A 14,590-nucleotide genomic window follows, 5' to 3' on the forward strand; every position below is an offset into this window, starting at 1 on the left:
ACACAGAAAGGATTGTTGCTCACCAATGAGGGTTTTTGTTACCAAATATGGAACTTAAGGGAAGAATGCTGATGTGGCTGGCATAAGGGGTGGTGAAGGGGAAGGGTATACCAGGTCACATGACCAGATCTTTGGTGCTTCTACTCCATCCTGGAGCATTTGTTTACCTAATGGGGATACTTAGTTATTTTAGCTTTGGCAGGAAGGGTGAGGGTTTTGAGGAATTCATGCTTGAGGGGTCTTCACTTAACCTGATTTCACTCAACAGGAAGTAGAAAAGAATGTATTCCAATCCAGTCTCAGTCAAACTACTGATGTAAAATATTGTATTTAGAGTCAAAGAATCAGTGAGATATTTTTTGGTGATCTTATCTGCCTTATCCTAGGCATCATGAAAGGTGAAAGGAATTTGTGTTCAATGGGAGGGGGAAGACAACATATGCATATATGAATATATCCAAATTTAATGTATTGATACAAGATAATTGGAGAGCAAGGGAATAACTACTGCATTTGAAGGACTCAGGAAGGGCTTCATGTAGAAGAGGGTGATGCACTCAGCTTTTGAGAAAACTAGAGATTCTAAAGAGGCATCTAGGTGGAGCAGTGAATACAGCACCCAACACAGAGGCAAGAAGACCTGAATTCAAACCTGACCTCAGATACTTACTAGCTGAGTGACCCTGGAAAAGTCATCTGTAAAACGAGCTGGAAAAGGAATGGCAAACCTCTCCGATGTTTTTGCCAAGAAAACCCCAAATGGGGTCATGAAGAGGTGGACACAATTGTACAACAAGAAGGGATTCTAAGTGATGGGGATTAGAGGGGAGTATAAAAAGGAGAGAAAAAAGTGCTGTCAGAACCACTTGAGTTTAACACACACACACACACACACACACACACACACACACACATGCACGCTTGGTAAAAACAGAAATATTGTATATTCCCTTGGAGTTTGTAAATTTTGGATAATAAATTTTAGACTGAGAGGGACTTTAAAAATCATCAAGCCCAGTCCCCTCATTTTACAGCTGAGAAAACTAAGACCTGTGATTAAATTATATTTAGTTCAATTCAACAAAATTCAGTTAAATTCAATGACTGTCTGCTATGTTCCTGGCACTGTGCTAGGCACTGGGAGTGCAAAAATCATCAAAGAAACGTTAGTTGATTACCCAGATCATACTAATCATAAGTAGCTGAACTGGAATTTGAAAGAAGCTCCTTTTATCCCACATCTGAACTCTTTACTAAAGGCTCTTATTCCTAGCAGGGTTATTATCGGAATTAAAAGAAATAACACATGTAAAATATTTTGCAAACTTTTAAAACGTGAGAAATGTTAATATTCAGGATGATGATGATGATGACCCTTCTCTCATCCCAATCATCAATGTATATATATATATATATATATATATATATATATATATATATATATATATATATATATATATATATATATATATATATATATATATATAACTAATTCATGCTATTTGAAAGTATTTGTGTCATCATTTATCCATAGATTTTTAACTATAATTTCTGAAGTATCATGCCCAAATATCTTTGGGGTTTATCATTTTGAAGGAGCCATTTATTTGTTTGAGGTTTTTTAAAAATTACATACTTGAATAGAGTTGTTTTACAACTAAGTCTTATATCTTTATAACAGTCAATAAAGAGAGACCTGGAGTGTTCTGCAGGTTTCAGAAATCAGGCTACTGTTCCTTTAACTCTGAATTTAGACAGAAGACTTCTGTTTCTTTATGAGCACACTACAGTGAATATTTTGTCTAGCTGCAGGGGAAAAACTTTGTCATGGACTTTGCAGACAATAGCCTTAAAAGTAAAATGGTCTGCTTTTGGTGCCTGGGGGTTCTGTAGGCTATTGTTAGTTCACAATGAATTTCTATTGCTGCGTTCCTGCTTTGCAAAGGTTTGTTAGCTTTTAGTGACTGACAGTTACTCTATTGCAAATACCACATTGACTGCACCCTGTACACATGAACCTCAAAAAAATTTGAAGAGTGCTAGGGAAAGAAAAGAAACGGTGATGTTTATTTGACCTACCCAGATACGTTTTAAAAATGATTCCCTTCAAAAAAGTGTTTACTGGGAAAGTACAAACTTTGGGAGTATTTACAAAAAAGTGTTTAAAGTAAGGTCATTTAAGATCATGAATAGTAGCCTTGTTTACATTGGCCAGTATTTTATCTAATTCATTATTATGAAATCAGTTCTAGCATTTTAAAGAATATAGGTAAGAAAGATTTTTTTTAAGAAAGAAGTTAGATTCTAATATAACAGTGAAGACTTTTATACATACAGAAATAATTTTGATTTTTTTTTAATTTTGAAACTCGTGCACAAAAACAAGAATGCACATTTAAGGGTGTGTGTGTGCATGTCTCTGTGTGTGTGTGTGTATACATAGGTAGAGATATGTGCACTCACAGTATGTTTATACTTATATGTATGGAGCCTAAACTACAGTAGCATGTCAGACTCAGTTTCTCATTTTCTATGATATGAACCTTTTGAAATTAAAGATAGAAATGTTTGTGTAGTATTGTTACTTTTCCATGAGAAATCCCAGTGTAGTTTTGTGGAAAACTCTTTACACACTTTGGGACACTAATTGTTGATAGCTTTAACTTGGGGGTCCGAAAAAGTGGGAACGTTAACCAAATGAGATAATGAGGATTCCTTAAAATGCATTTTACTGTGGGGAAAATTAACCAGTTTCTAATAATCACATGGTCCCTAGGCCAGACGGTCCCTTTGATAAGTTAACATGTACTCCCTTTATGCTCCTGGTAGGGGGTAAACAACAGTCTGAACAAATACAAATACACATAAACACAAATGTGGAGAATAGCAGTGGATGTCTTAGATCCAGATAATAAGTGTGAGTATTGTTATTTAGATGGAGCATACTGGGACACTTATCTTTTAGTACACTCCATTTTCTAACTGAATGCAGTGCTAATCGTGGTATTGAAAGCCATTGTAATTGTGTACCCATCTAAACGCTGACAAGAATATACAATTACATTGTTTGGAATTGAGTTTAATGTTTTTTTTCTGAATTTTATTAGCATTTATATTTACTTATACATTACGATTGAACACAAAAGAAGAGGTTACAATGCAAGTGTTTCTGCCATACAAATATCAGACCCATCCACAATCTTGAGGTCTAAAATGTGCATTTCCTCTAAATACTTCTGCCACCATTTTTTTAAGGGAGTGATGTAAATCTGAAATGAGCAAAATAATGGGTTCCATTCTAGGAAATACTTTCTCTCTGGATTTTACAATTTTATGAAAGCTTTTTTCCCCCTCTAACTTAAGGAAATTACTTACAATATTCATATTACTGGCAAATCTTTCTTCAGTGTGCTTACCAACACCACGATGTTTAAGCACACATTATAAAGTGGATGGAATTGTAAACACACAGAGGGATATAATTACATGTAGCAGATTTAAGTGCTAATTCTTTTGCTTCTTTTTTTTACTGTGCATTTTATCAACATAATTATTTTTTGACTGCAGACTAATACCCTGAAATTGACATGCAGGAACTTGTTCACTAAATTGGAAAACAATGAACTCCAGGTTTATATGTACCTATTGTCATACAGAATTAGTATGGCTTTGTTCCACAAGAGGGAAAAGCTAATGATTTTGAAACAGCAGGTGACAAAATGCACTCTTTTTTCCTCCCCTCTTATCAGTTTGTTGATGAAGTCATTATGAACTGGGGCCCTGGATAGGGATGGCCTTATTTTTAGCAGATAGATTTTTAATGAGCTCTATTGTAAAAACAGTCATGTTGATTTTCTTACTTTTCTCCCCTCTTCACACAGAAACTCCCAGTATTGAAAAGCTCCTATCAAAGGACTGGAAAGACAAGCTTCTTGCTATGGGATCAGGGAACTTTGGAGAAATAAAAGGTAAAATCTCTGTGATCATCTTGATCCAAAATGTACCAAAATGAAGATGTTATTTACATATTTAATGATGCTAAGGAGCTTGTTCTTTTATTTTCTTCTGGATTTTTATTATTTTCTGTTAACTTCTGCAATTTCTTTCTATAGTGGATTTCATTTCAAGCCTGAGAGTCCCCAAGATCATTCCTTTTTTTTCTTTGCATGTGATATTATAACATATATAAACACAAATATGTACATGTACATTTTTTCTGTGTATATATACATACTTATCAACACAGATAGATATGCATTCACATTTCAGACTTGTGCTTTTATAACTCTTTATTTAAATGATGTACAAGGAGAAAACTTCATGAGAAAAAGATGGTTTTCATAGACTATATATGGAAAATGGTTTGTATTCAAAATCAGAATTAATGAATGTCACAAAAATAATAAAATGTTTCATATTCTTGCAGGTTGCATATGCAAAGGCTAGGTTTTACTTGAATCAGTAATTAAATTAAACTAATAGAAAGATCCTGTACAAATTTCAAAAAATAGAGAACAAGTCCAAAGGCAGAAGTAATCAGATGAATTTTCATGTCCAGCTTATATCAATAAAATTAAGGGAAGAGGAAAATGTATTTGTCTTTTTATGTCTGATACAAAATTATGATTTCTTCTAAATAGGATTAGCTTCTACTAAAGATAATAACAGTTATTCTATATATCCAGCAACTTAATAGAGTCACACATAGTAAAAATGTAATAAATGCTACTTCAAATGAGTTGAACTAAAAATGAATAATTTATCATTGTTATATATGATATATTACATATATAGAATTCTTCAGGAATGCTATAAACAGGTCTATAATGTCATTGACTATAGGTATAGACATATAAGTGTACATAATATATAAATACTCAAACATATATGTGCACACATTGTTTTCTTATTAAATAAGAGTGGCATATTTCATTTCTGTAGTGGTTTTTTTTAGTTTTGGAACATCCAAATGAAAAAAATTAAGAAACCAGTCTTTTAAATGTTGGGTCTACATGATGCTAACATCTTTAGAATGTCTGAATATTAGGAAACATCTAGAAAATTGACTGAATATTCCAGTTTCATAAAAATGCTGAATGTTATATAGAAGTAGCCTCTAATTAACCATGAATGGAAAAAATAATAAATCATATTATATTCAAAGAAAGATAATGGAACAAATGTGACCTAAAAGGATAGAAGGCAAAGTCTGAGTTCAGCAATTGAGAATTTCCATTTTGATGTTTAATTTTAAGTAGAAGCTGATCTTCAACCCTTTAGCTCCTGAAGTTTAGAAAGTAATTTCAAAGGTACTCCGTTCTCTTTTGGACTGAGTCAAAAATCCTATGAAGAATACAGAGCTGAGAGGATTGTCTGTTCCAAGGCTGTGTGATCTCATTCTGTTGGAGAGTAATCATTTTTACCCCTCCCTCGTTTTCCTTCACAAGTCAAACTTAAAAGCAGAAACAGCAGCAATGATAAGTTAACACTAAAGAAACTCAACAACCCTTTCAGCCTTGCCCAGGGGGAGGATGGGAAACTGGAGTGCAGTCACAAAAGAAGTTTCCGTGTCTTTAATTTTTGGTTTGGGGCACTTTACATTTAGAGCACAAGTTTAGTTATTGTTCTCTAGTTTTATTCAAAAGTTTGCTTTCTAATGCATTTTAAAGCAAACGTAGGTCTGTTGTAGGGAAGAGGCATGATTATTAGGTGTTTGGATCAGGTTTGGTAATAAATTGTGAAAGCAGGCAAGATTATTTTTCCTACTTACCGCTTGTGACAGTTAGAATTACTTTCCATAGTTCATAGGTGACTAGAAAGGAAAAAGGGTACAAAAGTGTTTGGCATGTTGGGGGGGGGGGGGCAAATAAATTTTATTGCAAGTTGTTGAGGTTCAGGCTGGTTGATTGTGTAGTAGCTTGGAATGAAGTTTGCATGCCAGTGCAGACCAAAATGGAGAAGAACAGTAGCTCGCATCTGCAGTAGGAGGCAGATAAAAGGAATGCACATGGACACTTGTTTTTTAATATGAGACTATGAAGTCAATAAGATCTTAGGTTAAGAGTTAGAAAGGACTTCAAAGGCCATGTAGTTCATACCCTCTGGTACTTTTACAGGTAAGGAACCTGAGACCTATAGAGATTGTGACTTGTTCACCCATCCTACAGGTGGTGTGTATTAGAGGCAGGATTTGAAAGCAGATCCTGTGACTCTCTTTCTGCTGTGCCATGATATCTTTTGTTTAGTGGATACTTTAAATTTCTATTTTTACATATTTACCTTGGGGGTCATACTTTATTTGGTTTTACTATTAATGATTGTTGAAGTAAAATTTTCAGGTCATATATTTGTTGGTATGTTTATGGCATTAGAAATATTCAGCCAATCATTTTGTGATTAAATCGCTTTTTTCTATTCAGTAGAATAATTGTATCTTCATCAAAAAACAGATTTTTTTTTTTAAGAGTGCTTGTGTTTACCATAAACCATTGTTCCAGAGTTCAAGTTGTACTCTCAACTTGCCCAGGGTCCCTCAGCCAGTAAGTATCTGAGGCCAGATTTAAACTCAGGAAGATTAGTTTTACTGACTTCAAGCCTGGCACTTTGATCCACTGTGCCACTTAGCTGCCCAGAGTGATTTCATTCTATTTCCCTTCCTTCATTTTACGCTCCAGTCAGATTTGATTACTTGTTCTTTTGTCATCTTGTCCTAAGCTCCCTCAAGTCAGTGTTTTTTTTTCATAAAGACCTTATGGAATCCTGCAGTCATAGGAATACCCTCCTTAGACATCAACCTATCGAAAGTCTTCTTTTAAGGCCTAAGTCTGATACCGTATCCTCTATGAAGCCTTCCTTTATATGCCCACTAAAAGCAAGCTCTCCCTGCTCACTTTTTTATAGATCTTTCTTATTCTCTTATTCCATTCCACATTCCTTAGACTGTGCTAATTTAAAAATAAAACAAAATTTATTGTGCTCCCCTCAGCTCCCATTGTACAGACTGTAAATACCTTGATAGCAGAAACAATGTTAATTTTCATCATTATCTGGAATTGAAAACAGAGTCAACTGTTTCTGGGACCTGTAGGGGCTTTGTGCACTTTTCTCCTCCCTGCTTTGTACCTGGATATATGGTCTTGTATGAGGTTCATTGGTGTGGAAACTGGACTTCATAAGAGTGAATGGGTTATGCTAATTCTCACATTCATTCATTGACCTGTTTTCCTTGCTCCCAGATATTCCAGAGACAGTTATAGTCTAATATTCACACACATGCACACACGCACACACATGTACACACATGCCATACTCAATGTACAAATATAAATTGGTTATGGGACATATCCTTTACAGAAAAGGTAATGAGAATCACAAAAGAATCAAAGTGTAAATAAAGAATGACTAGAACAGAATTCAGTAACTTATCACTATTTACAAAACCAGTTGGGAGGCCGGTATTGAAGCACGATTTAGGACATGAAACAGTTTCCAAGGCTGTTTAGACTTTACTAAGCAGTGTCCAATCAAATGGTAAAAGGGCATCTTCTTTCAAGTGGGCTTTCTTTATCTGATGCTAACTCTTCCTACTATTGCTTCTACTGCTGTCATAACCATAACCACATATAGTCACTGCTCTTCCCTGGTGGGAGATGTTATCACCACAACCTTAGGACTTCAAGCTTTTCTAGCTCTCACTAGGACCCCTACCAAAGGAAAGATACAAAAGATAGGCAGCCCCATCCTAGATACCAGCTTACCAAGGTAAAACACATGTTCCCAGCTTATACCTAAGTGGAGTTAATCATATCACCTATTTAACCCTCTGAACAACTTAGAGAATCCTGTTGCTTTAAAGCTGGAAGAACAAGTGATGGCGAGTGCCTCTTTTGCATGTCCCTGGAATTTTGACTCATCAATCAAATATGAGAACTCAATGAGGCATAATATCAATGAGGCATAATAAACCAGAAGCAGTCTTACCCAATTGCCATAGTTTCCATGTGTCGTATAAAATGGCAACTGAGCATTCTCCAGAAGAAGTAGAGAACATGTGTCACTTTCATATTCTGAGAGCCTAGCAGATCATCTCACACATAACCAAATAGTAATCACTTCAGAAATATTCATTGAATAAAATTGAATGTGTCCAAAGAATTCAAGAATTAGAACTTAGTTAAGCCATTACTTTCATTTTCTCTTACTGTAAAAGAATAGCAAATTTTTATAAAGGGGGAAATAGACTGCATTTTATTCCAAATATTTATATTGTTTCATTTGCTCTTTCATTTATTCAATAAATATGTGAATAAATTACCACCATTTCTACCTGGAGCCAGTCTTAGTTTTAAATAAATATTGTAGTAGTTAAGGATTCCATGACAATAGTTTGATATGGTATACTATATATGCAATCATCCTCTCTCCTCTAGAAATTTCATCTTCCTTTCCAATAGTTCCTTCACTATTGCCTTCAAATGTGTCCAAGTTTCCTCCCTCCTTAAAAAAGGTTCTATAGATACTACCATGCCCTCAAATTATTATTATATATGTCTTACCTTTCTCTACCAAATTCATTTAAAATTTTTTCTATACTCTTTTCTCCCACTTCACTCTTCACTTACTCCTTGACCCTTAGTCTGGTTCTCAGTCTCATCATTTTCTTCAAATAGCTCTTTCCAAAATGATGGATTATATCTTAATTGATAAATCTTAACGGTCTTTTCTTAGTACTACTCTTTCTCAACCTGCTGCCTTTTAACATTGCTGTCCACTCTTTAGTCCTGGATACTTTTCCCCCTCTGCATTTTCATGATACTGTTCTCTCCCCATTGACCTCGCACCCTAGTAGCAGGGTTCTTCTCTATCTCCTTTGCTGAATTTTCATGCACATGAGGCCCCTAACTCTAGTTTTTCCCAAGTTTCTTTCACAGTCCATCTTTATATCTCCCTTGCTATCATCTCTATGCTCATGTTTACCTGATATACATATCCAGCCTCTCTCTTCTGTGAACTTCAGTCTCATAGCACTAGTGGCCTATTGGTTATTTTTAAGTAGATGTTTTGGAGAAAAATTCAATACATCAAGGACTGAACTCATTATCTTTCCTTCTAAACAGTTCCCTCTTTCAAACTTTCATATTTTTGCTAAAGTTATCACTCTAAGATTTTATAATTATTCCTTGAAATGTATCAAACCAAACATTTTGCTAGCAAAGCACTTTGACATCAGTAATAGAAGTGCTAGATCTGGAGTCATGAAGACCTAGACTTTAAATACTGCTTCCTTCACAACTTTGATGTGTTTCCACGGGCAAGTCTTCTAAGTTTTCTGAACCCTAGCATCTTTATGTGTATAATAAGCTTAACATAACAAGCTGTTGTACCTACTTCACAAATATATGTGTGTAAATACACACACATACATACATATTTTTTAAAGTCACAGTTAAAGAACCAATGAACTATGTGGTCATTGCCAATTAATAATAATTATAAAATACTATTATTATAACTGCCATTTATGTAGTCTTAAAGTTTAGAAAGATCTCTACATACACATCTTATTTAAAACTCTGAACTGCCACTATAGACATCACAGATCATTACATACCACAGGTAGTGTCAGAGCTGGGATTTGAACCTAGGTTTCTTTTAGAATCCAAACCTAGCACTCTTTCTGCTATAATAGGTGATTGAAATATTAATTTTAATCTGCTATTATCTTTAATTGTTTACTAGTAGTTTTACTTCTAAAAATATTTCATTGACACTGAAAGGAAACTGGCACATAGAAGCTTTTAACAGTTACCTTGGCATCCATTAGAGCAGCAGAGAATGAGTATAGTATAGTAATGATCATCGTTCTGTGGTCAGTTGGAGAGTGCCAGTTTCCTTACATCAGTGTAATAGCATAACTGGTTGTTTGAAAAGGGAAATCAGATATGAAGTTCATTAAGGCTACTCTTACCTGTCCTACATAGTAGGAATCAGTCCAGTACTTAGGGAATATTTTCAGGCCATATGCCTGAAAATGCGTATCAGCTGCTTTTAAACCATTCTGAAATACTTTGGAAAGATATTTCTATGGTTCATGAGTCAAACAAATGCTATGCCTTATTAAACAGATTTCTCCCTTTGGTTTAAGAATTTATGATGAATGTAGTCAAAAACAATTTTAAGATAATTTAAATTATTTTGTTTTATCATATTAATGTCAAATGAATATATTTAAACACAGAGTATTGGCTGATAACAATGACCTTTAATATTCCCTACTTTGCACCAAAATTTTCCATAATAAATTGAATGTGTTATTAACCATGTGTTTGAACTTATCCAAACAAAGTATATTTGATGTTAAAAATAGTATCCTGGGTTTGTGTTCTTAGTAAAATACCCAGAAAAGTTGTCAGAATCATGTAATAATTATTAGTCTTTGAGAACTGGCCTTAATGTGAATATAACTTGATCCTTTTTTTGTAGAATTTCTATGAATTATAACTTTCATTAATCATAAAATGTTTGTAATAATATATTTTATGGCAACTAAGATATAATCATATACATAATCCTTATCTTCATTATGTAATTGATAAAATATTGGTGTTTTTTGCCTATATTGGATAATCATTCATGGGCAAAGAATGATAAAAATGATAATTAGTCATCAAATATTTCAATTCATTCTATTAGTCTTCTATGTAGAACCAAAGTAGAACTGTCCAAAATGCAACTGACAGTCCAAATACTAGCATACTTTAATATTTAAAATATTAAATAAATTAGCTACGGAGACCTTTAAGTTGGTAAATGTATTTAGTAGTAGTAGTAGAAGCAGTAGCCATGGTGATGGTGATGATAATCATAGTTATGGTTGCACAACTAAATGCCAGCTAATTTAAATGTGGTCACATTATAAATACTATACAAATAAATCCGAGGCAATGAGTTCTTGGAAGGAAGTAACCATATTCTACAATTTCTGGAGATATGGCAGTGATGGTGTTCCAAAGTTGACTTATTTATGTTTATATGTTGGCTAAGCAAAGAATTCTTTAAAAAAAAATAGTCCATTGTTAGCTTTGTTGAATTTCTTCCATGGAAAAGACTTGGCTCATGGTGGAACTGGGTTCCCATCTGGATCAGAGTATGAGTATAGTATGATTGTAGTAAGACTAACCAATAACAGTGTAGAGTACTACATCAGTGCACACAAAATATTCAAAAATTCAGCAGAAGGCTCTTTAGTGACATCAGTAAGAAATGGAGGAGATAGAAAAAAAACTGATGAAATCCTATGCCCATCAAAGTGGCATCATCATCATCATCATCATCATCATCATCATCATCATCATCATCACCATCAGCAACAACAATAAAACCTGATGATAAATCCAAAGGAATTTAAATTTGGCTTGATTTGAAATACTTTCAATCTACTGGGCAGGGTTCCCAAAAGGAAGTGCTGCATATTCTTCCCAGATTTCATAAGTGTAATCCTTCTTGAAAACAACACCAACTCTAGACAAAAATTGAAGAGAAAAAAATCCATTTCACAATGTCACGTTGTTATTCAAAATAGCATTAGGGCAAAAGAAAAATTATTCAGGGTTGGAGGGAAGACTTACTTATACAGAAATTATTTACTTTCTATTTATTTTAAGAAGATAAATTTTGCCTCTTAGATTACTTTAATCTTAAAGATTCTTTGTTGTAGTACAATATAACAAATACTTTTTGTATACCTCTTATGTGCAGAGGACTATGTTTGGCTTGCCCTGAGAGATACAAGACTTATTTAGGTCAGGGTTTCTGCCTCATGGAACTTATAACCTAGTAAGACAATACAAGTAAGGCACACATAATATAAATTATAGACATAAATAACAGAAACTTGAAGTGATATACCTAAATAATTTCAGATAGTTCCCTAGTATTCTCCAAGTTATGAAGACGCTGTGTGCCAGAAATTTATTTGTATATGAAGAATCCTGAGAAATATAGTAAAAATTGGTATAAACTGACAGACCAGAACAAATCAAACAAATAGTACAATTTTTATTGTTGAGTCATATCAGATATGCCCTACTCTCCATAACCCTTTTTGGGGTTTTGTTGGCAAAGCTACCAGAGTGCTTTGCCATTTCCTTTCAGCTCATTTTATAGATGAAGAAACTGAGGTAAATAGGATTAAGAGACTTGGCCAAGGTCATACCACTAATAAATGTCTCAGACTAGATTTAAAGTTAGGTACTCCTGACTCCAGAGCTGGTGCTCCATCCACTGTGCCATTTAGTGTCCTAAAGAGCACAATAGATACAACTATAATGAAAAGTTTATTGAAATAAAATTTAACTCTTATGATTGAAGAGGACAGTTAGGCTCCCAGAGAATGTAATATACTTTTTACCCTCACTGCACAGATGTGGAGGGCTTCTAGAACAGAATATTTTGTATATTGTCAAACATGGTCTCTCTAGAAGGTATTGCATGTAAAATATTAAAAACATACACACAGATTGAAAATAAGGGGATGGAGAAAGATCTACACTGCCGTGGGTGACTAAAAATTCAAAAGTTGCTATCACAATTTTAGACAAAGGAAGAATAAAATTTTATAATGACAAGAGACACAAGAAAACTACTTTCCTTAAAGTCACTATAGACAATGAAAAAATAATATCTTTAAATATAAGAGCTAAATGATATCACATCTAAGTTTTTCAAAGAAAATTAAGGTGAATTACCGAAGTTTATTAATACAGTTAAAAAGGGGATACTTAATTCTTTCTCTCAGAGCCAGATAAATCCAGTCTCTGATATTGAATTGAAATATTAAATATATTTTCTCAGCATCCCATGGTAACTTTACAAAAAAATTGATATAAGCACCAAATACACAAATAACCTTGTTTTTAAGGAAAGAAGAAAATGGATATGATTTAATTGAGGTTAAAAAAGACAAGATTTTTACCGTATTTTATACCTCATCTCTAAATTTTTAAACAATAGTGGTATTCATATTGCATTTTTAGCTTTAAGTCTATTATTGCTGATGACTGGATTATCTAATGAATGTTACTTTTTCAAATGAATGCTACTTTTTAATCAACTTATTTAAAAGTCTTCCAAGTCACTAGTGTGTTTTGAAACCAGTTCCTAAAATTATAAAAGTCAAATAACTTTCATTTAATATGTAAGAAAATTTATTTATATCAAGGAAGATAAAAATTTGCTAGGTGAATTTCAATAAAATTATTTGCCTGATTTATGAATGGGAATGAAAAATGAGTGTCATGATTTAGTAAGCACACCCAAGGATGTACTTCTTCCATTTGAATCATCGTATCTTTATGAGATACCTTTTTTTTTCAACTATGACATCCATTAAAATCAAGTATTGAAATAAATTGAACTTAGAACTTTGAATTGTTACATCACAGAGTTTTAAACCAAGACTTTTCAAAAATAAAGCATTACTCTCACTAAAATGTCATTATTAATAAGATTTCATGAGAAGAAAAAAGTTTTCATAATATTTATGAAATACTTTTAGATATTTCATCTTTAATACATCCTTTTTTATTTCTATTTTGCATATTTTAAAATGTATATAATTTTAGAACAGTATCATTTACGTGTGTATAATTTTTATAAGTAAATAAAAGATATATTATATATATATATATGAGAGTTCTCAAAAAATTATTTTTACTAGTAGGAGTGTGGAATCAAACCATTTTGGAGAGTAGGATTTAGGAGTTCTAGGATACTGTAGCAAACCTGAAATTAAATCCTTGAAATGCTTCCTACTTTTTTTATACTTTTCCTTCTCTATGTTTTATCACAGGTACTTCTTGCATTTTTAGCTTTAAATTTGAAGTACTTATCACTAAATTTCTATTAAGTTTTTAACCAATATCTTTTAGGTATTCTGGATAGATTATCTGTATCATTTCCTAATGAAAGTTATTTTAATAGGTTTTAAAATCAAGATAATTCTTGAATACCTAAACTCATAGGCATAAAGAATGTTGCTACCTTGTTCTATGAACATAATTTTTTAGTCAATATAATGTTTTACTTGAGAATAGATTTAGTTATTGAAACTGCCAGTATAACTACACACTACCAAACCTCATTCTTTTTTTTTCCTGCTGAATTTTCTGAAATAATATTGTAGCAACCAATATTAATTGTGATGGGTATCTATGTTAATTGCCACTGTGACTGAATCAATTCTACTTTGCTGTGAATACAAATACTAGCAATTTTACTTCCTGACATATAATCAGTGAACACCTTTATTGAACAACTACTGTCATGACTGACCCTTAGTAGGCACTTAATGTTTACTGAATTTAGAGCCTAAATTCCACCCCATGATAGGATCTATAAATACAAAGATCTATGCCATCTACGCTCTATAAGTTTGTAATCATACATAGGTCTTTCCTTCGTGTTCATTTACTGGCTTAAGTAAAATAGATTGATGACTTTATTCCAATCCCTAATGGACAAGTCAAAGTTACAAGCCAATAACTATAGCTGTAGGTTTTGAGAAAGGTACATGTTTTTTTCAGCATAAATA

General features: G+C 33.1%; 1 protein-coding gene across 14 annotated transcripts in view; it reads left to right on the top strand.

The window, feature by feature from the left end:
• Positions 1 to 14,590, top strand: part of SOX5 (SRY-box transcription factor 5) — a 1,296,482-nt gene that overhangs the window by 1,034,017 nt on the left and 247,875 nt on the right. For all 14 annotated transcript variants that reach the window (XM_072653487.1, XM_072653486.1, XM_072653490.1 and 11 more), the window contains one exon: positions 3,882 to 3,968. In XM_072653487.1, the coding sequence (XP_072509588.1) occupies positions 3,882 to 3,968 (87 nt within the window). The remainder of the gene's footprint in view (positions 1 to 3,881; positions 3,969 to 14,590) is intronic.

Source organism: Notamacropus eugenii, chromosome 3, assembly GCF_028372415.1.
Source record: "Notamacropus eugenii isolate mMacEug1 chromosome 3, mMacEug1.pri_v2, whole genome shotgun sequence".
NCBI lineage: Eukaryota > Metazoa > Chordata > Mammalia > Diprotodontia > Macropodidae > Notamacropus > Notamacropus eugenii.